Below are 25273 nucleotides of genomic sequence, written 5' to 3'. Positions count from 1 at the left end.
TCCAACCCTTGCTCTGCTCTAACACCAACCAAATGTGTAGATTTTAATTATGTATATATTTTAGAAATGAAATTCCCCCGCGGTGGGGAATGCCCCCGGGGCTTTATTTACAACACTTCTACAAATCCTGTCTAATATCCTTCCTGCTTCAGAAACTGAAATGACACCATTAAGTAGGCTGCCAATCCACTTTGGGACTCTGTTTTTCACATTTATAAACTTGAAAACCAAAATACAGATGTTTTCTGCTTTCCCTGCACCTAGAATATTAGTAATGGGCTAATTAACCAAGACTTCTATTTCCATGTATTTTTTTAAAAATCGTTATTCAAATAAAATCCATAAATGTAGATGTGAACAACAACACTGTACAGACCTATACATCCATGTTGCACCTCTCAATTATTGCACTCCTCATTCCAGACTTACATTTGCCCCTGTATCACCCAAACCAGGTTTCAGACACCATGGTGATGAGCACAATACAGATGTCTATACAGTCCAATGAAAAAACTTCTCATAAAGAAGGTCTCCGACCCTGCAAAGTTGTGAGTAGCCCCAGCTCCCTCTGTGTTCAAGAGGAGCTGAGGGTATTCCCATTCCAGCAGGAGGCAATCAGCACCTCACAGAGTCAGGGCCTTGGTATAATTTCTTTGCATTCTGAATCCACAGTCATGAAATTGAGTTTATAGAAAAATATTATTTTGCTAACATAAATCATTCCACTCAACACTGAACTCTGTGGGTCTAACATTTTTCTTGTTTCTCATTTCGGGGATTCTGTCCAATGTTAGGAGACAGGAAGGTTGGGTCCCCTGGATGGCTGCAACAGCATTTTATATCTTTATGTTTACCTAGCACTTTTCATTCTGAGGCATCCCAAATTTTACATTCTGTAATCTAAACTAAACTAATATACAGGTATCACTTAATCCACCACACAAATGCAGCCAACTCTGGGGAGAAATAGGGTGGCTTAGCAGCACACAGCAACAACTGCATACGTGAAGAATACTGCATACAGTTGGAAGTACATTGAGATTGGAAGCATATAAATGTCAATATGGGAATTTCACCAGGATACTGAGGTTAACAATTGTAAAAAATGCCATCTCACCTTTAATGAGCTCAAATGGTCAGGAAAGACAGCATGCCTAGCAGCAGAGCACTCCCAGACACCATTACAGGGTTTTCGCTTCAGTACCAATTTAGCAGGCAGAGTGCAACCTGCGCTGGGGTATCTTTCACAGGTGATTCCGGGAAATCCCCCAGTCAGCTACTGATCCCATGCAATCCTGCTTAGCTTGCAGAAGCTAACAGGATCACATCTAGTACTGGAATGGATGAAGTAGCCCTACTGCCCTTCCTTCATTTCACTTTGGGTGGATCAATGTCTGTATGAAAATCAGTCAAAATACTTCTCAAATGAGGCACTACACTACAAAAGTAATCACTTCAGTGCCACATCATGAAGGCCTCTGTTTCCACTCCAGCACTGGCAAGGCCTTAGAAAGCTTAGGGTGGACAGTCCATGGTCAATGTAAAGTTTCATGGGTATTTTCCTTGGCATCCTTTTCTGCCCTGAAGCTGAAATCCCAATATCAATTTTTATTATTATTATTATTATTTTGGCAAGGAGATGCAGATTTTAATCATGATATAGCCTCCTTGCTCCCACAACATGAATATAATATTTCACAGGAAAGGGCATTTCTTAGGGAACTGTTGGTCATTTATTCTTGGCTGCAAACAAAGTCAAATCCTACTTTAAAAAATCCAGCGGTTGGATGTTACTGCACATGTGCATCCACAACTTTCCTGTTTCCCTTGTAATTACATCCAGATTCTCTCTGTGGACTCTTTTTGGCCTTGGCATATTCATTATAATTTGAAGACAGGTTTAAAATAAGTATAGACCCCCAAAACACTAAACAGTCGCTTTTAGAGTTCCTCAGGCAACTCGGTATATTTTTGTGCATGCAGTTTAGTATGAGCAACATCTCCTGGGCCTGTTGGTTGGATGACTTTAACCAAGGAAGCCCAGTCAGACAGGAGACCTGTAATTAAAGCTGCGTGGGTACATCCAAAAAGTTTAAGCTTAGATTAATTTAGTATGCAAGGTGCACCTGAGAAGATAGCCAATTATCATTCAGAGATAAATTGCAGCCTGTTATTTCAGATAAGAAAAAAAAAGTGACTAGGAATTTGGGGTGCATTGGATTTTCAAAAGGAGCTACGTACCTCCTGCCTTCTGAGAATCAGGCTCCTTTAGGGTGTTTCAAATTGGGCTCCCAAATTGAGGCAGTGAAAATCTCTAGCTAGTCTTAGCAGTACCTTCCATTAACATGGAGGTAACAAAGGGTATGTCTACACTACTCGCCAGATCGGTGGGCAGTGATTGATCCAACAGGGGTTGATTTATCACATCTAGTCTAGACACGATAAATGGATCCCCGAGCGCTCTCCTGTAGACTCCTGTACTCCATCGCCACGAGAGGCGCAGGTGGAGTTGACAGGGGAATGGGAGCAGTCAACTCACGGCAGTGAAGACACCACGCTAAGTCGATATAAATATGTCGACTTCAGCTACGTTATTCACAGTGCTGAAGTTGTGTAACTTAGATCGATTCCCCCCCTCCCAGGCGTAGACCAGGCCAAAGGTTTCTTTCACTCATAGCTCAACCCAAACACCCAGTATTTCGACTATTTAGCCTTTCCAACACCAGTGAAAGGCCTAACCCAAAATTTAAGCTCCAAATACTCTGAGTTTGAAGGAGTTCAGATGGAAATCTGAACTGCATAGCTGACCTCTATCTTTTGCAGCTGCCAAGCCAAAATCCCTGAACCAAACCCCTCCCAAACTAAATGGGGAAGGGTGGTCTTGTGGTTAAGACACTGAAACAAGATTCTAAATTCCTGGATTCGGTTCTTGCTTCTGCCTCCAACTTCCTGTGCGACTGCGGGAAAGTCAGCGAGGCCATCATTTTCAAACCTGGGTACCTAAAATTAGGCTCTTGAATTCAGCTAAATATAAGTGGCCTGATTTTCAGAAGTGCTGCTTACCCACAAGTTTCACAGAAATAAATGGAGCTGCAGGTGTGCAGCACATTTAAAAATTGGCTAAGTTGGAAGCACTATTTGCACTTTCTAGATTCTGGAGGTTGCTGGGAACCAGAGCAGTCCTGTTATGAGTTACAACAGCCCTTGGGATTGCTCTACTTTGAACTGTGCTGTCGTGCCCCCTAGATGCCTAACAGGCCCCTTTTCCTCAACCACCCACAAACCCACCTCCAGAATGGGTAGCCTAGTGCTATTTCCCAGCTCACCAGTTCACCCTGTTGGATCCTTTCCCAAATGCAGCTAGGCAAGATGCCAAAGGACACTCAAATCTCTTCAGAGTTTGCCCTCTCTCTCCTAAACAAGAGAAAAATTACACCAATATATTTATGAGGAGACAAAGTCAAAATGTCAGGCAGCGCGTTCCAATTCGCCAGCACCATCTGCAAAAATCCAACCTTTAATTTAGCTGTCTGATTTATGCCTTCCATTCCTATTAGAAAGCAGTTACTTGGAGAGAGCAAGAGATGGGTTCAGTTTAGGAGCCCTTATTAAAATCAATGCTGCAACGGAAAAAAGAAAAAAAAGCACAGAAAGATGCAGTGCGGCCTCCTTGACAACACAGAGAGTGAGCATTTGGGGGGGAAAAAAAGGCACTTCCTTATTTGCAGACACCATATCGTCATTAGGTTTCCATCCAGAACACTGCAGTACACACCATAACCAAATTCACTTCACTGTCATGATAAGTAATTAAATCTCATCTCAGGGAATAAAATAGCACTATTATTTCAAGCACAGCAATGTGCGTGTCTGTTACATATTTTTTTCCTATGTTCTATCCTAATAAAACAAACAGCACATTTGTTTCCATCCCTTGCATCGAGGGTGACTAAGAGAAGCTGGGGAGGGAGAACAGAACCTCTTCTGGGGGTCTTCACCTATAGCGCTTCTCCCTTTTAGGACAGCAACCATCATTGGTATCTACCAAAACAATGTGCTGAGGCTGAAGTGGGGACACCAATGTGTACGGACAGGAGATCAAATTGAATCATCTTCAATAACCATTCTTAGGAAGGCAATAAACCTAAGAGGCTACCGGTAATACTAATAACGGCCCCGATCATCTCCTATGTGGAACAAGCGTGAGTAGAAGCCTGGGAACTCCTCTCTCTTTTTACCTCAAAGGTGGGGTTCGCCTCCTTCATGGAGTAGGCAGGGAGTTCATCTCTGCAAGTACAGATAAGCTAGAGGACAGGGATGGCTGAACAGAGGCCATGTGCCTCTACAATGCTTGAGGACACCTCCCCTTTGCTCCCTCTCCCCAAGGCTCTGCAGAGTTTCCCATTGGCCATTCCCCTGGAACACTCCTTTAGGGAGGGCCACAGTGCACAAGGAGAACACTTAAATGATCATCTCACTCTGGACTGCATGTAGGGGGGGAAATGAGAAAAAAAAAAACAGACTCCATGCATGAAGACCAACCTCCCCAAGAAACATTCCAGTGGACCCAGGGAAAGAGGGATGATGCCACGGAGACTGCATACTTCCCAGACACGGCCTCGTTTAGTTTATAGCTTGTGTCCAGGCCAAGTGGATGATTTGGCCCGATGGCTCTTACCATACGAGAGTATTCTACACATTAATAAGTTGACTCTTGTATCCCGTATATGAGGTAATGACCACTGTTTTCATATGAGTGGCGGGGAAGCAGATACAGAGAGGTTAACTGACCTCCCCTTGTCACTGATGGTCATTCTCAGAGTCAGGATTAGAACTCAGGAGTGCTGGCTCCCCTAAATCACATGATGATGCTCATACCTCCCAAGGATGATGATTAAAAATGAACAAAGAAGATCAGAGCTCTTCAAACCCTGGCCCATTTCTAGAACAGGCACAGCCATCTGTTCTGAAGGGGCTGAAATGTTCAACTAACATTTTCCCTATTATTTTTCCACACCCTATTATTTTTCCATTTTCACTGCATCGTCCTCCAGCTTCCATCATGGACCAGATGCACTGAAATACAGAAAGATGGGGCTTTTTCCAGGTATTTTCGGCTTCAGTCAAAGGAGGAAGTACCAGAAACCTGATAAAGAATCCAGCTCAGGTTTGCATCTCCTAAAAGTTCAGATAAAGCCATTTTGGGGACTGCGGAATAGCTTCCCATTGACAATGAACTGGAAATTATACTGCAGGGCACAAACCCTTATTAGCCAGGGAATGGATTCGATGATCCAAAAGGTTTTTTCCCCCCATCTCTAATTCCGACCACTTTATGACCTTAACTAAAATCTTTTGAAAATCACCCATCAACAAAAACTGAATTTATACAATCAGATCCCAAATTCATGTACAAGCTGAAATACAGCCACCTCTGGGTAGGAAAACAGCAGCCTCTAAGCTTTTAAAAGATGCACCGGACACAGAAGAGTTCCAGTTTTTGGTTCAGTTTTAATCTGACACTGCCCATGCTTGCGATTTTTTTTTTTTAAAAGGGAAATATTTTGGTTGTCAGAGAGAAGTAGAACCAGTGGCATAAGTAATAGAAAAAAATAAAAAACACTTTGTGTCTCACAGTTGGAGATCCAAAAATGGAGATACTCATAATCAGAGGCCACTTACGAAATGGCTCGCCCATGTGTCCAAAAGACACTTGTCACAGTCCTAGTAGTGGCGCTGGGATATTTGTATTGTAAGTATTCATGTTTCTGTTTGGAGCGGAATACACAATCCCAGTGCTCAGCACCAGAGACGTCTGGAAAACAAAATATTCCCAATATGAAAAACTTCAACTTCTACGTGAGGGAAATTATCCCAAACTGGGAGGAAAAGTCAAAAAAATATCAGGAATGTGTTGATTTTGACAAATCAGTATTTTCCAATGGAAAAATTTTCCTTTGTGAAATTTTCAACTGGCTCTATTCAGCGGGCCTACAGTGCCGGACTGTAAACCATTCTGGTGAAATTTATTACTGTGTTTCGGAGGACTGATGAATTTTACCTAACAAGAAAACACATCCGCTAGAGAACAATTGCCCTTTGTCACTGTAACTTTAACAGACCAGTGCAACAAGAAAAGTGATATCATTGTCTTGGGATCTTTATAAAAAGACCCAGTACATTTAACATTCCTTTGGGCTTTTCCTTCACATAAAAGTCATCAGTACAATACTACCCAGCCTTAGAGTAACTAATGAAAGGCTTCAAGCTTGGGTTTTAAGACTGCAGTAACCTATTGTGAAGATTATAACAAGTGCCACGTCTTTAGATTACTAGGCCCATCGAAGGAAGGCAAAGTGGTCATGGATATGAGAGAGTCATTTGATATCGAGTCATTCCTGCCCCTGAATCAACGCAACCTGGGTAGCTAGGAGGCACTGTAATTGACAGTCAAGATTGCAGCAGAAGGTTCCACACTAGATTCTAATGCATTACCGAGTGAAGGAGGGTGCATAATTCACTTAATTGCGGCGATAAAATCCAAATACAGCAGTTGGATTATAGCTGGGTGAAACCTGTGCCACCTACTACAGAGATCAATCGTGCTGATTAGACCTTCTTGCACATCTATCATGTTGGGATTACCACCCTTTCCTTAGCAAAGAGAATCCACTGCAGCCATTTTACACCATCCCAAATGACTGCAATGTCATCTGAAGCCAATGAACATGAAGTGGTGGGGGGAGAATAATTATGGTGCTTCCACCACAACACAGCTCACAACAGACTATTTACAGATGAAAGAGTAATTCTGTCCACCTGGTATTGCTCCAAAGGAAATTGACACTCCATTAAAATACTCCATTATCTTTACTCTTTTCAAATTTTCCTTTCTCTTTGTAAGCTCTAGCGTCAGGCCATTACTCTAGAATGCTAATGGGATTTTTGCTAATTGGGGGCCACTGTAGTAATAACAATGGCTTTCCAAGAAATAGGACTTCTCTTTAAGATGATAAAAGGATTTTGATAAATAATTTCTGCTGCTTCCCTAAAAACAAGAGATTCTTCTTCTGTTTGGACATGTTGAGCCAAACTGTCAGCTGGTATAAACTGATATACTTGTTGACATACAATTTCTTTAGTTCCACTGAATTCAATAGAGATATGTCGACTTCCACCAACTTAAAATCTGGCCCTATTGGTTTGCCTTGGCTCTCACTAAAATGCCCATGACAAGGGGGTGCAGAGCCCAGCTGCAAAAAAGCTCATTATTTTCTGCCTCATCAAGTCTTATCAAAAGCCAAAATGCTTGGAATCATCCTTGTCCCTGGAGCTCTGAACAGATTTATACAACCAACACTATAACCCAGCTCCCCGAGGAGAGCAGCTTGCATCTGGGTTTTTTTTCCCAGGTTCATAATTCCTAGTAAGGAGGAAAAGAAACAAAACACCACACACACATGCAAGCAGAAAGGAGGATTAAGGTTTGGGAAAGGGAATGATTTCAAAGTAGTTTTTCCTCATCGTTCAAGGCTAACAAAGCTGCCAATGCTTTCAGTCAAAGAGGGAGTGTTCCAGTAGGAGGAAATGGGAGAGAGACATGCCTAACAGAATTGTTACCAACAACTAGGGTGATGGTTATTGTATGGCAATGCACTGAGAGGCCATCTTCCAGAACCAAAGAGTCAGCTCCATTTTCAGTCCTAGAGAATCTATGGATCCTCACTGGTTTCAAATTATTCATCTCCCTGACATCATCATGGCAAGCAAGAAAGGTTAGAATGAAACTGGCTCCACTGCTGAGCAGGAGAACAAGCTGTGCCATAAATATAAGAAACCAAGATATTAAACTTCTCTAGGAGACCCCCGAGTTCAGAGATGTGCAGTGAAATCAGAATCCATCTTTGGAGAAAATGACAAGAGGCATCATTGGATCAGAGTAGGGAGAGATGAAAGAGGTTTCTAAGAGTGGGCCTGTCATGGTATAATTCCCCACTCTGAACCTTAGCGTCCAAAAGATGGGGTACCAGCATGAATTCCTCTAAGCTCAATTACCAGCTTAGCACTTGTAGCGCTGCCACCAACCAGGAATTCCAGTGCCTGGTACACTCTGGTCCCCCCAAAACCTTGCCCGGGGACCCCCAAGACCCAGACCCTCTGGATCTTAACACAAGGAAAGTAAACCCTTTCCCTCACCGTTACCTCTCCCAGGCTTCCCCTCCCTAGGTTACCCTGGAAGATCACTGTGATTCAAACTCCTTGAATCTTAAAACAAAGAGGAAAATTCACCTTCCCCCCTCCTTCTCTCTCCCCCTCCCAGATTCTCCCTGAGAGAGAAAGTAATCCTAACACAGAGAGAACATAACCTCTCTCTCCCTCTTCCCTCCTTTCTCCCCACCAGTTCCCTGGTGGATCCAGACCCAGTCCCCTGGGGTCTCACACCAGAATAAAAAAACCCATCAGGTTCTTAAACAAGAAACTTTTAATTAAATAAAAAACAGTAAAAATTATCTTTGTAAATTTAAAATGAAATAGGTACAGGGTCTTTCAGCTATAGACACTGGGAATACCCTCCCAGCCTAAGTATACAAGTACAAATTAAAATCCTTTCAGCAAAATACACATTTGAACTCCTTCCAGCCAAATACACATTTGCAAATAAAGAAAACAAACATCACCTAACTCGCTTTATCTACCTAGTACTTACTATTCTGAATTTATAAGAGCCTGTATCAGGGAGATTGGAGAGAAACCTGGTTGCACATCTGGTCCCTCTGAGCCCCCAGAGTGAACAACAACGAAAAACTAACAGCACACACGAAGACTTCCCTCCCTCAAGATTTGAAAGTATCCTATCCCCTGATTGGTCCTCTGGTCAGGTGACAGCCAGGCTCACTGATCTTGTTAACCCTTTACAAGCAAAAGAGGTATGAAGTACTTCTGTTCCATTAACTCTTAACTATCCGTTTATGACAGGGCCCAATACAAGGGCAGGATATAGTCCCCTGATAAAGGACGTATTGGATATTAACACTGATTCTGCACCTCCCTCTCCATAAGCCTTTATGAAATCATTTTTATTAGGAAAAGAAAGCGGTTCAGACAAAAGTAAAAATTAACTCAAATCTTAGCCCCAAATTCAGAATCCAAACCTTACCTGAGGTTCCAAAAGAGTAAGTTAAACTTCCCTCTCCCCCTCAGTGTGACAGCTGAAGCAACTGTGAGCCTTTATACCAACTTGGGAGTGAAACTGAGTGCTTTGTTGGCTCTCCTAAATCCTGCCTACCCCAATACTTTTAAACACCAGCTCAGTCTCTCCAAAGATCTCATTTCCCTCAGGCTCAGGTAAGCCAGTGGGCCACCCCTTGTGCTAGCCATGCAGAAACTTATCTACCATTGGAAGGGTAAAGATCTTCAGTGGAGAACAATAAAATACTAAGCCACAGTTTACTGGCTGATGATCCTACCAGGAGCTAAACTGAAATCAGTAGGAGGTTAAGGAACTCAGCACCTCTCAGGACCTTTGTTGGCAAATTACCACTGTGCTGATCAAATGCAACTCAATTATGCAAGTCCTGATAGCTCACCAATTATACATCCCTCTCTTTACTGCAATAGTTTATATTTACATAATGAGAGCTCAATAAACATTTGTAACGGGAGAAGTCACAAAACCTTCCAGTTCCTCTATGCACCCAGTGTGTCACAATCCATTAATAAAGCTTCGACTGGGGGAATTCAAAGAGACATCTTGGAAACAAACGCTACCATAATTTATCACCAAAGAGCAATCTACAGCAAAACTAAACAGCTGAAGAACAATTAGGGATGCCTTTAACCCTTCTGGTGCTGGCCTATTTGCACGACACTCATCTATTAATATAGGCTATGACATGTTCTTCCCAGGATAAGGACTGGAAGTGCCATCAGTTGAGATATTCAAAGTCACACTGGACAAAACGCGGGAAAATAAGTTTTAGGGAACAATCACGTTGGCTGCAGGGCTAGACTGGATGATATAATAGGTATTTTCCATTTCTGGGATACTCCAATTCATCGGTGCCTAAACTACACCTCTACGCCAATATAACGTCACCCGATATAACATGCATTCGGATACAACCTGATAAAGCTGCGCTCCGGGGGGGGCGGGGCTGCGTGCTTTGGCGAATCAAAGCAAGTTCAATATAACGCGGTTTCATTTATAACGCGGTAAGATTTTTTGGCTTCTGAGGACAGCATTATATTGGGGTAGAGGTGCACCTCATCAAAACACTGACAAAAGTGAAAACCCATAACAACTCAGTTCTAAAGCTTCTGTCTGAAACGGTACACAGGGGGTTAAAGCATAATGCTTATTCTCTAAAGTGTCAGCCTCCCGATATACATTAATGGCAAATGACGACACAAAATAAGCCTTTTTAGTGATTTAGCTGGTCATTATTTCTAGGGACATGTGAGTCCTACTATGATTTAAACCTCCAGGGACAAATGCAAGTGAAATCACACAATCCCTCAAGTCAATTGTGCAGCTTCCTTCTGATAAAAAGCAGATGCTGACTTTGACAGCCTACAGATGGAGTCAATGCTACTTTATTTCTGTCGGCAAAGGGACTGAAGAGTGGGGAAAGGAGATACAGAGAGAAACCATTCCTACACAAAGTACGTACACCCCTACCCCGATATAACGCGGTCGTGGGGAGCCAAAAATCCCTACCGCGTTATAGGTGAAACGTCGTTATATGGAGGTAGCGGTGGCAGGGCTGCAGTGGTGATTTAAAGAGCCCAGGGCTCCAGCCACGGGGAGCCCCAGGCCCTTTAAATTGCCAGTGGAGCCCCACTGCTGCAGCCCCAGGGTAGCGGCAGCAGGTCTCCAGGGGTGATTTAAAGAGCCCTGGGCTCCCCACAGCAGCCAGAGCCCCGGACCCTTTAAAGCACCGCCGGAGCACCGCTGCTACTGCACTATATGCAAATCTGTGTTATATCGGGTCATGTTATAGTGGGTAGGTGTACTTGTACCATTAAGTTTAAATAAAGGCAAAGAAATGGAACATTGTCTAGTCAACAAAACATTTTATCACCTTGGCCAGGTAAAAGATTAAAATATTTTAAACACTAGGCCCTTGTTTAGCCACCATTCAAGCAGAGACATGTGCTACTGTGATTTAAAATGAGAGATTCCATCCAAAGATACACACTGGGACCAACTGGAGAGAAGGGAAATTTTTAGAAGTAAACATTTAAATAGTTTCTTTTTAGTCCTACTTAATTCTGAATTAGGCAAAAACTGGACCCTTGAATCCAAGCCCCTTCAAGGCAGTTATGGGGCAGAAAAAGGAGACAGATGTGCAATTTCAGGCCACCAGAATCAAACTTGACTTTATGGTTTCAGTTCTAGGTCAGATCCAAAATCAGAAGTGTTACATTTTAGACACAGGTATGGCTGAAATATCATAAGAATGGTCAGTTTTCATGGGATTTTGGTACATGGCAGTGGAAGTTTAATGATAATTACTCATCCTACCAGATTCCCACCATTCAGGATAGTCAGAAAGCTCACAAGACCATCTGATCTCATGAGATTATTGTTGGGCTGGAATCTTATAAGGCCAGCTTGACATTTTGGAAATGTCAAATCCGAATATTTGAACCTTAATCCTAACCTTGACACTAGAACTAGCCTGAAACCTCAAACCCAGCCTAAACCAAATCGAGATTGGAGCAATGTCAATACAGTTCAGCTCTGTTAAAGCGAGAGAAGACTTTATGGGCAAGGAACTGATCCTATCCAATCACATGCAAATAGCCAGCCACCCAGTGTGGAAAATAAGACACTACACTTGTGCGCCGACCATAAGCTCTACAGATGGCCATCAGACAGGTCCAGTGTGCATGCATTTGTATCTGGGACTGGTTCAGTCGATGCACTAAGGAAAATTTTGGCCAGGAATTTAGAAAGAGAACTGGGGAGTCTCAATTCCCAGATTCCTCCACTTCTTGTCTCTGGAAAGTATCTCTAAGAGGTGTAGCCCTGGTCTCTCAAGTCATTGGCAGAACTCCCATTTACTTCAGTAGGGCTGGAATTTCACTGCAGGTTTCTTTAGCTCCTGCAAAAGCAAGATTTTTTTTTAAACAGTTCCCACATCCACACTATTTCTAATATGAAGAGCTTTGCACTTTTCATGTACGAATTTCAGATTGCTTTACCACAGTGACTATTGCTATCCCCACTATTACTATCCCCACTTCACAGCTGATCTCAATCCTGAAATCTAAAGCAGGTTCACACTATCACTCTCCCATCTTCAGTGGATCTCTAGTTTGTGCACACTCTCATAGGCAGTTGCATTGCTCTGTGAAAAACTAAAGATGGCTCCTTAATAAAAAACTGTTCATTGCTTTGCTTACCTTCTTAAAGAGCCTGATGACGTCTTCGCTGATCTGCGAGAGGCGGACAATGACATTGTTCATGAAGATGTCATTCAAGGTAGCATGGTCTCTGCTCTCTCGCCGAGTCTGGGTCAAAACTAGATACCAGCAATTCACGGGGGAAAGGAGGTGCTGATCCTTCCTGGAGAAACATGAACAATTCAAAGAGGGGTTTAATTCACAAGTGTATACTATCAACGATACTGATACAGTCATCTTCCGCTGAGTAAATCTTCTACTATGCTTTCTGCCTAACAAAACTGGTCTGAACTCAGCCTTGTCACCTTCACTAAAACCAGTGCAGCATTTGATTAACTACTTGATTGCCATTCATAGCATGTGTTCTGGATTCAAGCTGTTCTTGCTGTGCATGGCTGATTAGAATGAAATGTGAGGTCTCATAACAAATATCCATGAAAGTGTTACTTCGTTGGATGCATTTATTATACTCAGAGCTAAATGAATGTGAAATCTCAGATATGGAGATCTGTTGATGGGATAGCTGGTCATCACATCTTGTGCTACCAACATCCATAATCTCCTCAAGTCTGTGGTTGCACACTGCATTGGAACAAATTGCAACAGTGTGAAGCAGAAAGTTCCCAAATCCTAGAAGTCAGACAAGAGCAGTTCCAGAGAACCACTGCTTTTCAAAGGAGAGAAAATCAGAATGAACAGTAGGGTATGAGATCACTAAGCAATCTCAGCAAGCATGAAGAGAGCTGTCAACCCCCAAGATGTGCATCTAAAAATCAAATGAAAAATACGAAATACAATGCTGGAATACCAGATTATATGCTTTTAGGAACACTGTATTGGCAGAGATAGATTGCATGGGGGGCTCCCAAGCTGTGGCATGTAAGTTTGATGATCCACCAATTAATTGACCACACACCAAATTTTCAAGACTGACACCAATAAAATTTGAGAGTCGCTGAACTTCTTTTGCTCAGCTGTTATTTTATTATACTATTCGAATGCACACACTTTTAGAGGACTGAAACAGGTCCATCAGGTGTGTTCCCAGTTTGCCCAAGTGACAGGTCAGGGCAGCATCTGCGGATACAAAGGATCAGGGAGAGTCGGAGCTGGTAGGAGATCCCTGAAGGCACTCAGAGGAGGTTCTTGGGGAAAGGATGAAGGCAGGAGAGCAGTACAGGGGTTTGCCAACTGACCTCCCCAAGCCAGACAGCCAAAGCCAGACGGCTGAATGCAGGAGAACAGCAGAGTGACTTGCCTGCCGACTTCCAAGTTGAGAACTGGAGCTGAGGGCTGAGGTGGGTTGTTTGGACTTTTGTTAACCTGAAAGGGAACGGAACTTTGAGCATAACCCAGCTAAAGAGCTGAGCAACGTGAACCCCTGGGGCAGAAAGTGCCTAGTGTGCTATACTCCCCCATCAGGGGGTGTTCATGGTAAGCATACTCTAGTGATAAGAATCTTTTGTTTTTGAAAGAAAATGTTTGTATTGGGGCCACTTGTCATATTTTTGCATCATTTAATATTATTAATTATGTGCATTACAGGAGCACTACATGACCCCAATCTGGGATCAAAGCTCCACAGTGCTAGGCACTGTGCAAATAAACAAGAAAATGTGCACATTTAGAACTAGGAGTGATGTTTGAAGTATTGTTTCAGAATCCAAGCCAGTGTTGCCAACTCATGATTTCACTGCAAGTCCCACAATATTTAGCATTTTTCTTAAGGCCCCAGCTCCTGGATGCAGGTGACTCTGAGAATCTCAGCTTTCATTAAAAATGTTCTAGCCATGATGGTTGTGGAGAAAAGCCTGAAAAGGTGTCCAAGGTACATCCAGAAGACACAAATCACAAGACAGAAAGAACCCAACATTATTTTTTAATCTCATAATTTGAAAGCAAATCTCATGCTTTTGGGAGGCCCAATTGATGACTTTTAAATGCTTGGTGTGGACAATATTGCTAAGGACCGCTAAGGACTTTGGGGCTCAATGCCACATGTTCATGAAAGGATAATGCAGGAAAGGAGCTGTTGACTTAAATATCTTTACCGATGCAGCAACTCCAAGCCTCTATTATTTTATTACACACACACGCATACACATTTTTCAGCTAAGTATCTCTACAAGCTGAGCAACTCAGATTCTCTAAGCTTCACTCACAGCTTTGTCCTTGTTTATCATCCTCCCACAGTTGCCTGAAGCCAGCAAAACATAAGCATTTTCCATGGAATGGAGCTTTTCTGATCATTGACCCCAGAGACAATGTTGTACTTAGATGTTTTATACAGCCAGTAGTTTCTTCCCTTCCCCGCCTTCAGGGTACACCTACTGAGAAACAGACCAGGATCCATCCCAGAGTTCAGACTTGTCATTCTGTGCATTAGACTTACAGCACTTCGTAATGCAGTAGTTCCCAAACTTTTCAGGGTCGCATCCACCTTACCCCAGTCTGTGCCCCCCTCTCCCTTGAGCTGGGGCCAGCTGGAGGCAAGTCTGGGACCAGAAACAGAGTCATGGCCAGGGGCCAAGGCCAGCAGTGGAGCCTCAGCTAGTGGCTGAGGCCGCGAGTCGGACTGTGAGTAGGGGCAGTGGCTAGGAGTGGGGCCGAGCAGAGCTGGGGGTGGAGCAGAGCTGGGAGGTGCTCCCTTCCCTCCCCCCGTGGGGACTGGCCCGGGCCCTGCCATGCCCCACTAGGGGGGCACACCCCACAGTTTGGGGACCAGTGTTGTAATGATATTCAAGCCTTTTAAAAAAAATGTGTGGCCTGCAAGGGTAGAATTACACTTCAGTAACACAGTGCAGCCTCTCTATATACAGCAAAAGGTGCAAGTCATAGCAGTGTGCCTGATGTAACAGTAAAGCTGAATGTATTTCATTAGCGTTCGTAACCAATACAATACATCATAACAGGAGAATTCTGATAATGACCCCTAGGGGTGTCATGGTGAACTGGTGCCTGCCTAGTCTGGTATCTCTAGTTGTCTAGGAAGCAGACACCAGTCAGTGTGGTTGGAGGGTTTCTAACTACATACATCTGGCATTCAGCTCTTTTTTCCCCCCACGCACCAACCTGGCAAAATTTCAGTCAGTTAGTGAGGCAGACTTATAATTTCTGCGTCTAAAATCTTCTCTGAACCTCACGCTCCACTTGGCTATTAACAACATCATGATTAACAACAATTTTAACTGCAAGTTTGTGCCACAAATAGAGGGGGGACGTTCCAGCAATGTATTGTCCAACACACAGTCCATCAATTTGCATACACATGCAATATTTTTAAAAGCTATTCTCGGATGGGGTCTCAATTTTAGAATGGCAAGTTAGCCACACAAAGCAGTGCAGAACTTACAGCAGAGCAAACCTGCCCTCCCAAACAGCAGGTCCAAGGAGGTGGGCAAAAGAGGAGCACCTATGGATTGGGCTCTCTAGGTTGGAAAGGAACAAAACTAGGAAAAGTGGACGGGGAAAACACTAAGGTGGACAGATAATGCATATGCTCATAAATAGCTTTGTTTGTTAAGATAATTTTCCATTTTTCCTCTGGAACCTTCATTGCTCTTCTAGTCCTAGATTCTCCTTCAAGTTTGCCATTAGCAATTCTCTGAGTTTCCATCACAGACACAATAGGTTGAATAATCAACTCGGATTTATAAAATTACCAAGGTTTGCTTTTTAAAATAAAAAGCACTTATTTTCAGTCAGAGACTCCTCACATTCAGATGGGCCAAGGAGTCTGACACTGCACTGCACTCTGATCTTCTTTTCCAGTCACTCGGTATTATCACGATGGCACTGCTTCTTGTTGTTTTCTTAGTTATATTGTTGGAGATGGATGGTAGATGCTCTAGCCCAGGGGTTCTCAAAGCCAATCTGCTGTTTGTTCAGGGAAAATCCCGGCAGGCTGGGCCGGTTTGTTTACCTGCCGCATCCGCAGGTTCGGCCGATCGCGGCTCCCACTGGCCACCGTTCACCACTCCAGGCCAATGGGAGCTGCTGGAAGCGGCAGCCAGCACATCCCTCGGCCCGCGCTGCTTCCCACAGCCCCCATTGGCCTTGAGCAATGAATTGCGGCCAGCGGGAGCCGCGATTGGTCGAACCTGTGGATGCGGAAGGTAAACAAACTGGCCCGGCCCGCCAGGGGCTTTCCTTGAACAAGGGGCGGACCAGCTTTGAGAACCACTGCTCTAGCCTGTTCTTCTACACTTCCACGGTAATGATTAATGGATTTTATTCTCTCCAATTATAACGGTAAATTGAGCATCCAGGACAACTTTCTTGTCAAATCTACTGCAAATGGTGGCAATAGCCTCTCATAGCTCATTCTGTTCTGTCCATTTCACCTTACAAAACAAAGAAGTCCATCTGATGCTCTGGACAAGGGTGCCAAGGGAAACCACCAGGTGCACTGCATCCCTCATGTTGCGGGAATGAAGGTCCTTCCATTCTTGTAATTCCAGCAATTTCAATGGAAAAAAATATCATCATGTTGTAAAGTCTGCTTTTTATTTTGGCCTGGAAGAGCAAAGCTGCGAACTCCACGCAGTAGTTACATTTTTTGCGGTTCGCATTCACTCAAGATGACGCAGAGAGCTAAGGGTGTCCTGAGGAGAAAGAGAAGATGGGAATTAACCCCTAGGTGCTTGCCCTCCTTCAGGCTTCATTTCCACCCAGGTTCAATAGCAGCCCCACCTGTGGAAGCTGCAGGGTTGGTGCATTGAATCAAGGTATGCTCTGGACAATCTGATTATGCTCCCAACATTCCTCAGGCAGAACTGGCTCTCTACTCACCACTAGTGGAATGAAGCTGCCACTGCTCTCCAGAGTGGGAGGAGCAGCTAAACTTGCACCCCAAGATTTCTGCACCAGTTTTCCACCAGCTCAGCCACACTGACTGTTCTGGCACCAAGCCTTACCCCCTACAGTATTTTTTTGTATTGTATTCCAGTGCGTGGGGTCCCGCTTGCATTTTTCAAAGAGCGCAAGAAGAAACCTTTTACCCAATATGGCTGGCCAAACTGCCACCCCTGGAACTATTCAGCGCAGACTGCAGCACTGACAGGATGGCTAAGCCTCAGAGCACTCATGGAAACTGGCAGGGCTTAAATTCTCACAGACTATTTCCCAGAGCGCCAGAGGTCAAGGCTTCAGCCCCTTGGAGTGCACTGGGGCTCCTGCAGGTTTGAAAATATTTACTGGACTCTGCTCCGCTTTAAGCCCTGGAAACTGGACTCTCCATCGAGTGACAGAAAGACGATGGGTTAGTAGATTGCAAAAAATCACAAAAAGAACTGTTCTGATCCCACTATGTAGCTTCCCTCCTCCAATTCCAGTTAACATTTCCAGTTTCAATCAGCCTTCAAATCGCCCTAAGACTCAGCTTTGAAAGTGGCCACCTCCATCATCTCACTCAGGGCCATATATCACCTTTGAGCTGAGCATGCTGTTCCCATTAATTAGTTTACTATGCAAGCACTGAGGGCAGGATGTTTTCACCAAGCCCTAACCTATTAAAAAGGCATTTTAAACAGTCTTATGAGTAAGTCTCCTCTGTTTTAAAAAAAAAAAAATTTATACTGGCCTTAACACTTGAACATTACTCCTGTCCTGCAGGAAGATTCCCACTGAAAAACTAGGTACTATAGCAGAAAAAAACCAAATCTAAACAAAAAACAAATACCACAGGATGGGAACATTTTTAAAAAGAGTGCCAGAACTCTACACAATGCCTTAATACATATAATTATGTATTATAGGAAAGGTAGTGTAGTTTAGTGGAGAACACACAGGAGTCAGGAGACCAGGGTTCTAATCTCACCTTTGCCGCTGGGTGACCATGGCAAGTCATGTCAGTCCCTGCTCTGTGCCTCAGTTTCCCCACCTGTAAAATGGAGATAATGATACTCACCTCCTTGTAAAGTGATGGGAGACCTGATCTAAAGTTATTAATATAAATCTTATTAATGAATGAAGCCTTGTTACAACCCTGTGAGAAAGGTGATACATTATACCCATTTCAGAGAGAAGTAAAGCAAGGCACAGAGCGGCCAAGTGACTATATGGTATCTAAAAAGAAATTTTCCATCTCTAAATTTCTAGGACTCTCTTCTTTATATGGAATAACGAACCATATGTCATTTAAAGGGCCAAGATGAACCTTTCCCCTAGCCTGCTCCCATTTTAGCCTTGCAGTTATATTAACATAGGGTGATGGGCACTCTCCAGCTGCACTTGCTTGGAACTTACTAATAATTAGACGTTCACAGTATGTTCCAGGGCTTGCTCAGTCCATCCGCCAGATGCTACTCCTGCCTCCATCTGGCTGTCAAAACTAATGAACCTGCAATGAGCTGCTTTAGCAGCAGTAACAACTGAGATCACCCGTCTCCGAAGGATTCAGAGCCATTACGCACACACATGGGACGGAGGTCTACTTTTAGCTATTCATTTTTGTGATGTTTTACACACAGCCAGAATTCTGCTCCGATTTCTAAAAACTTGGGTTTCCACCTTTCGTTTGGGTTCTCTCACACAGCCTCTGGACCTGTTCTATGTCTTCCCAGCAATGACACCAAGCAACGTAAGATTCACAATATTGGACCAGACCCTTACTCTATCAAGTCCAGCATCCTGCCCAAACCTGATGCTTCAGAAGAAGACTGGGGGTGGAGGGCAGAGTTAACAGACTGACTGTGACTGTGGCAAACTGTGGAATGCTATACGTGGAGGGGTAGTTTTCTTGTTTGTTTCACTTATTTCCATTAAGCCTACTTAATTTCAGAAAAGATCCCATGGGTCATGCAGTTTGTCAGACTCGACTTCCAACTCCAGAGTGTTGTTGGAGCAAACTTGCTTGCGACAGTGCTTAAAATCAAGTGTTAACACATATAGGAAACATTTCTGCATAATGTGAATATGCCGGTTGATAGTTAAGAGTTACTATCAGCCTAAACTAACTCCCATTGCAGTCAATGGAGAGATTTCCATCCATTTCAATGGGTGTTGGATTGGACCCTCTAAGATGATGAAAGATTAACTCTCACTTGGAGCCACATGATGCCTATGGGGCAGGCAGATCAGTACCTGGCCCTGCCATGGGGTGTCCAGCTGTAGATAGTATCCATGTTTGCCCAGAGACTTGAGACCCAAAGCTCAACTACAGACAGTCGAAAAACAGAGTGTCTGTTTTGTGGGAAATTCTGACATCCGGAAATTTGTTTTCATTCCAAATCAGAACCAAAAGGTGCCATTTCAAAATCTACGACAGACTGGAAATACTAAACATTTTCATTATAATCTAAAATAATCCACATTAACTACTACATATAAATGTAAAATATTTAATACAAGTCAAAATGAAATTAAAGAAAACATGGTTACATTTTTCAAAATGGTAAAGTTAAAACAAATCATTTGAAAACTTTCTCGTCGAAAATTCCTTTATATCAACAAGTTCCCATGAAACATATCAATTTTGACAAGACTGCATTTTCCAATGGAAAACTGATCTGTTGTAAGATTTTCGACCACCTCTATAGGATACCCCCCTCTTCTCCTTGGGGAAGAGATCTACTGCACAGCTCTTTGAGACAAACCCCCTTATAGAATAAACAAAAGGATGTGAAAACAACAAGAAGTCCGGTGGCACTTTAAAGACTAACAGGTTTATTTGGGCCTAAGACTTTGTGGGTAAAAGCCACTTCTTCAGATGCATCTGACATAGACTAAGGGTCTGATGCATCTGAAGAAATGCTTTTTTAACCCACGAAAGCTTAGGCTCAAATAAATCTGTTAGTCTTTAAAGTGCCACCAGACTCCTTGTTCTTTTTGTGGATACAGACCAACACGGCCACCCCTGTGATACAAAGGGCCGTGGTTCTTTTGCTCAGACAGAGACAGTTTACAATCCTGACTGAAGCACGACAACAACAACAATAGGATAGAATTAGCTCCCACCACAAGATCTCAGAACAGGTAAATCTGGTGTGACCTCTAGCCATTCCTTCTAATGAAGTAATGGATTGTGGTATAGTGGTTTGTGGTCATATAAACTACTGCAATTCTGGAGGGTGATTGGAATTAAACACTGTGGATTAGAACAGTTCTGTGGATGGATGGAGTGGAGAGAACTGAGGGATAAGATAAAATAACATCAGGGATAGAAAGAATGAAAGTGACATGATGGATGAAAATCCAGAGATAGCAGGGCTGGATTTAGCCTCTATCAGTGTGCACAATGGCACAAAATTCAATGAAGGTGACTAATTCATGCTACCACAAACTATTATTCTATCAGACCTTTGTACAGCAGGGCTGGATTTGGCCCTGTGTCCAGATTTGTCCCAAGCATATTTGAGTGTCTCAAGGAAAAACCTCCACTGGCAGCTGGCTCTTGGGATGGGGCTGACAGCTAAGGGCGACTCTATATTCTAACGCCTAGGGTTTATTCTTGAAAGAAAGAATTACGAAATGGGCTTTTGCACTAATATTTCACCATGGCAATATAAAAGGATATTCCTTCAAGGCAAAAAAGATCTAGCTGATTATATATTCAAACCCCAATTATTTCTCCTTCCCTTCCCAACCTCAAAAAAAAATAACACACAAGCTGCTGTGGAGACTTCTCACTGCTTAGCCTATACATAGGGCCATTACTAAGGCTAAGATTATATCACGGAAGTTGGGGTAGTCACAGAATCCATAACTCTCCGCAACCTCGGTGACATTGGGGGCCCCTCAGCTTCTGCTTCCCAGGTCTCCCCTGCAGTGGCTCAGCCATCACGAGCAGCCGGGGCCCCCTCCCCCGCAGTTCCCAGCCACCGCTGCCAGTGACAGAGGGACCCTACAAGCTCCCAGCCGCCAATGACGACGGCAAAGGGACGCCCAAGCTGCTCAGTGGCCGTGGACAGGCTGGGGGCCCACTGCAGCTCCCCAGCCTCTGCCTCTGGCATCCCCCTCCCCCCACGCAGCTCCTCTGCAGCCACAGGCAGCGAAGAACCCCCTGCAGCTCCCAGCCCTGCAGGCAACCCCTCACAGCCATTGGGCAATGGGGTCCCTTGCAGTTCCCAGCTGCTGCGAGAGGGCAGGATGGAAGACCCTTCTCCCTCCCCTTTTTGTCAGGGATGTTTTCAGTAAAAGTCAGGGACAGGTCTCGGACCAAGACCTGTCCTTGACTTTTACTAAAACTATCTGTGACCTAATCGTAGCCTTAGACATAATGAACAGATCACTCTACCCTATGGGACTGCACGACCAGCTCACATGGACAGCAACAGGATTTCTATTAAGGACATTTTAGATACAGGCAGATTTTAAAGCCTCCTTTGTCAAAGGTTAAATATGACTGTGTCACCTATCACGTGGAAAAATGTGGTTCTTGCTCACTGAAAGTATACTGTGTAGCAGCTCAGAGACCTGGAACTGCCTCCTGTTACACTCTTAATTGGAGGACAGTCTCAGACATGTGTATGTTCACATGTCTAATTGAGGGGGGAGCTATTGATTGCATCACTGATGCATCACACTTTCCAACTGCTTGATCAGCGGAGTGTTAACGGTCTTGCTTCTGGAAGAAGCGACCTATGCTCCGAGCTGGCAATAAAGGACTTGTGTGTGATAACGTGAGGGTGATAAATACATCAGTCAATAAGAAGACATAATGAATACATAATAGCAACACCACAACAGTCGTCATTATTAAGGACTAGACCACAGTCTGCCCCGTACAGCTGCACTGAAGTACAAGTGGAGAACAAGGTGCTCTCCCATGCCCTGTTCAGCCTTCCCACATCTCCGCTGCAGGCACGGTGGGGAAAGCAGAGGTTGCATGCCTGAGGCTGCTCCACCTGCACAGCCGTAAGCCGGGAGCAGAGGGAAATGGGTGGGGAATGGAAGGAACTTGGGCTCCATCCCAGAACGCATTGATCCGCACAGCTGAGATGGTGTGGAGCAGGGCTAGTTGGCTAGTCAGAACTAGCAGCGAATTACCACCCCTGGGAAGAAAGGCAATAGTATGGAAGGAATTATGCCTCTCTGGGGCACAACTAATGCCCTGGGCTCTCAGTCCTCTTGGGATGGTGCAGCTATACACTACTTCGTATACAGAATGAAGCACAATCTAGCCCCATAGCCTTGCTAGGCTTCAGTGTGATTGTACCCACTCTCCCTCCATTGACTGCAATAACATCCCACCCCAAGATGTCATGATGCAGTTCATGCATGTCACTGTATAGCTGTGGTCTCCAACTTTTTACGCACAAGATCACTTTCTGAATTTAAGTGCAATCCAGAATTTGCCCCACCCCCTTCCCTGAAGCTCTGCCCCTCTCACTCCACCTCCCCCCATTGCTCCCTCTCCCCCACCCGCACTCACTTTCACCAGTCTGGGGCAAGGAGTTGGGGTTCGGGAGGGGGTGTGGGCTCTGGGCTGGGACCTAGGGGTTTGGAGTGTGGGAGGGGGCTGCGGGCTGGGGCTGGAAGCTCTGGGAGGAAGTTTGGGTGCAGGAGGGGGCTCCAGGCTGGGGCAGTGGGTTGGGGTGTAGGAGGGGGTATGGGGTGCAGGAGGGGGTATGGGGTACTGGCTCAGAGGGAGGTCAGGGCTGGAGCAGGGGGTTGGGGTGCAGGAGGGGGTTCAGATGCAGTAGGGGCATGGGGTGCTGGTTCTGGGTGGGTGCTCAGGACTGGGGTGTGGGCTCCCACTGGGCTGCACTTACCTCAGGCGGCTCCCGGGCAGCAGTGAAGCAAGGCTAAGGCAGGCTCCCTGCCTGCTTCAGCCCCACACCACTCCCAGAAGGGGCCAACGCGCCCCTGGGGAGGCACATGGCTCCGCGTGCTGCCCTCTCTGCAGACACTACCCCCGCAGCTCTCATTGGCCACAGTTCCCCACTCCGGGCCAATGGGAGCTGCGGAGGCCGTGCTTGCAGCACACAGAGGCCCCTGCCCACTCACTCCCCGGGGCATGCGGCCCACTTCTGGGAGCAGCATGGTTCCAGCGCAGGTAGGGCGCCTGCCTTAGTAGTAGCCTTGCTGCACTGCCAGACTTTTAGTGGCCGGAGATCACAATTGACTGGGACAGTCTCCAGGATCAACCAGTCGATTGTAATTGACCGGTTGGTGACCACTGCTGTATATGAGCTCATCCCATTAGCTCCATCCAGACACACTAATTGAAGCATGTTATCACATCCTGATGTGTGCCAACTTCGGGTACATGCCAACCATCGAAGGGTAGCCATCGGAAGCTCATTACTAGGCACTTTACAAAGGTGAATAAGTACTATCACCCCCATAGCTTGAACCTTACAGGGCATCATCCCAGCATAATAAATGCAACACCCACACTCCCCGTGGGCAAATGAACAGCTTGCCCAGGGCTCCAGTTAGGGCACTAGCCAGGAGGAGATGCACATATAACAAAACACCATTTCCACCAGTTCACAGAGCACAAGCACATTGCTGTAGCCAGTGCTCACGAACTCCTCCCCCTGCTGACAGGTATCCTTGTATACGGCACAGCAATGTCAGCAAAGCCACCAAGCAAACCAGTGGGATTGTACATTTGAATCTATCAATCTATGACATGTGCATAAAACAGTGAAAGCCTGTTCCCTAGAGAGTCAGAGTAAATAGATTAAATAGGATTTAGTAATATGGAGTAAATAGGATTTAGTAATTTAGTTGCAGAAGCAGCAACTTCTAATGCTGTAATGGAAGAAACACGAGGCTGGAGAAAAGAAAGGGTTTGTAAGGGGCTAGGAATTAGAAAGGTTAAAGTGTATCATACAGGTAGAGCCCCAAGTCCCTAGGATGGGAGCTACACCACGCTGATTGTCCTTGGCCTATGAATGGAATGACACTGGCATCATTTTGGGAAAGATATTTCATAGCTGTGGCCATCAGAAAAGAAACAGAGACAAACGTTACGGCCAGGGGAGAGAAAGAAAAGGAATTTCAGCTGCAGAATTGTATTGGAAGTACACAGCATGAAATATCCTTCTCTCATACTGCACACATTTATATGCAGTTCACTTAGAGTTCAGAACCTGGAAGGCACACATTAGAAAGTGGCATACGCTATGCAGCATCACTCATGTTCTGCCAAGCAAGACATCCAAGCTAAGACAGGCAGACAGAGTGAGCTAATCATCATAAAGAACACCGGAAATATTGCTGGAGGGAAAACATCAGACCAGTTCAGGAGCACGTGCATATTTGGGGCAGTCTCTTTTGTGGTGCCCAACCAAAGATCTTCGGCAAAACTGAATTTGCTGAGTCAATGAGAAAAGAAAAAGTTAGGAAGTCCCATTTTACAAGGAGTCATTCTTCCAATCATAACCACATTTTAAAATGGAGCCCTGGAATGATGGTACAGACCAGTCAGTAACATTACATTAAATAGCGTCACCCAAGAAATAGTCTCCCCAGACTCTAAAACTCTGCCTGAAGTTTTCTGCAACCAAGGTTTAGAATGTGGGCTGAGAGTTCACAAGCTGCTTGTGAAAATGTACATATATTTATACATTCTAAGGCCAGACAGAACTATTTTGATAATCTAGTCTGGCCCCCTGTATAACATAGGCTTTAACTTTCACCCAATACTTCCTGTTGCATTGAGTCCATAACTTCTGGTTCGGTTAAAGCATATTTTTAGAAAGACATCCGCTTTTAATTTTAAACAGATTTCAAGTGAAGCAAAATCCACCACATCCCTTGGTAAGTTGTTCCACTGGTTAATTACTGTTCAAACTGTGTACCTTATTTCCAAGATGAATTTGCCTAGCTTCAGCACATTGTGTGTGTGCATTCATGTGTGTAATATACAAATATTTTTAAAATACAAATACTTTAGTGAACTCAATTTTCAGAA

General features: G+C 44.4%; 1 protein-coding gene across 4 annotated transcripts in view; it reads right to left on the bottom strand.

The window, feature by feature from the left end:
- The window catches only part of SRGAP3 (SLIT-ROBO Rho GTPase activating protein 3), a 263835-nt gene that overhangs the window by 74110 nt on the left and 164452 nt on the right, over positions 1–25273 (bottom strand). For all 4 annotated transcript variants that reach the window (XM_030569715.1, XM_030569712.1, XM_030569713.1 and 1 more), the window contains exon 3: positions 12409–12571. In XM_030569715.1, the coding sequence (XP_030425575.1) occupies positions 12409–12471 (63 nt within the window). In that variant the 5' untranslated portion in view covers positions 12472–12571. The remainder of the gene's footprint in view (positions 1–12408; positions 12572–25273) is intronic.

This window comes from Gopherus evgoodei, chromosome 7 (assembly GCF_007399415.2).
Source record: "Gopherus evgoodei ecotype Sinaloan lineage chromosome 7, rGopEvg1_v1.p, whole genome shotgun sequence".
NCBI classification, from domain to species: Eukaryota; Metazoa; Chordata; order Testudines; family Testudinidae; genus Gopherus; species Gopherus evgoodei.
The sequence above is the reverse complement of the archived record's forward strand: the minus strand, read 5'-3'. Positions and strand labels throughout refer to the sequence as shown.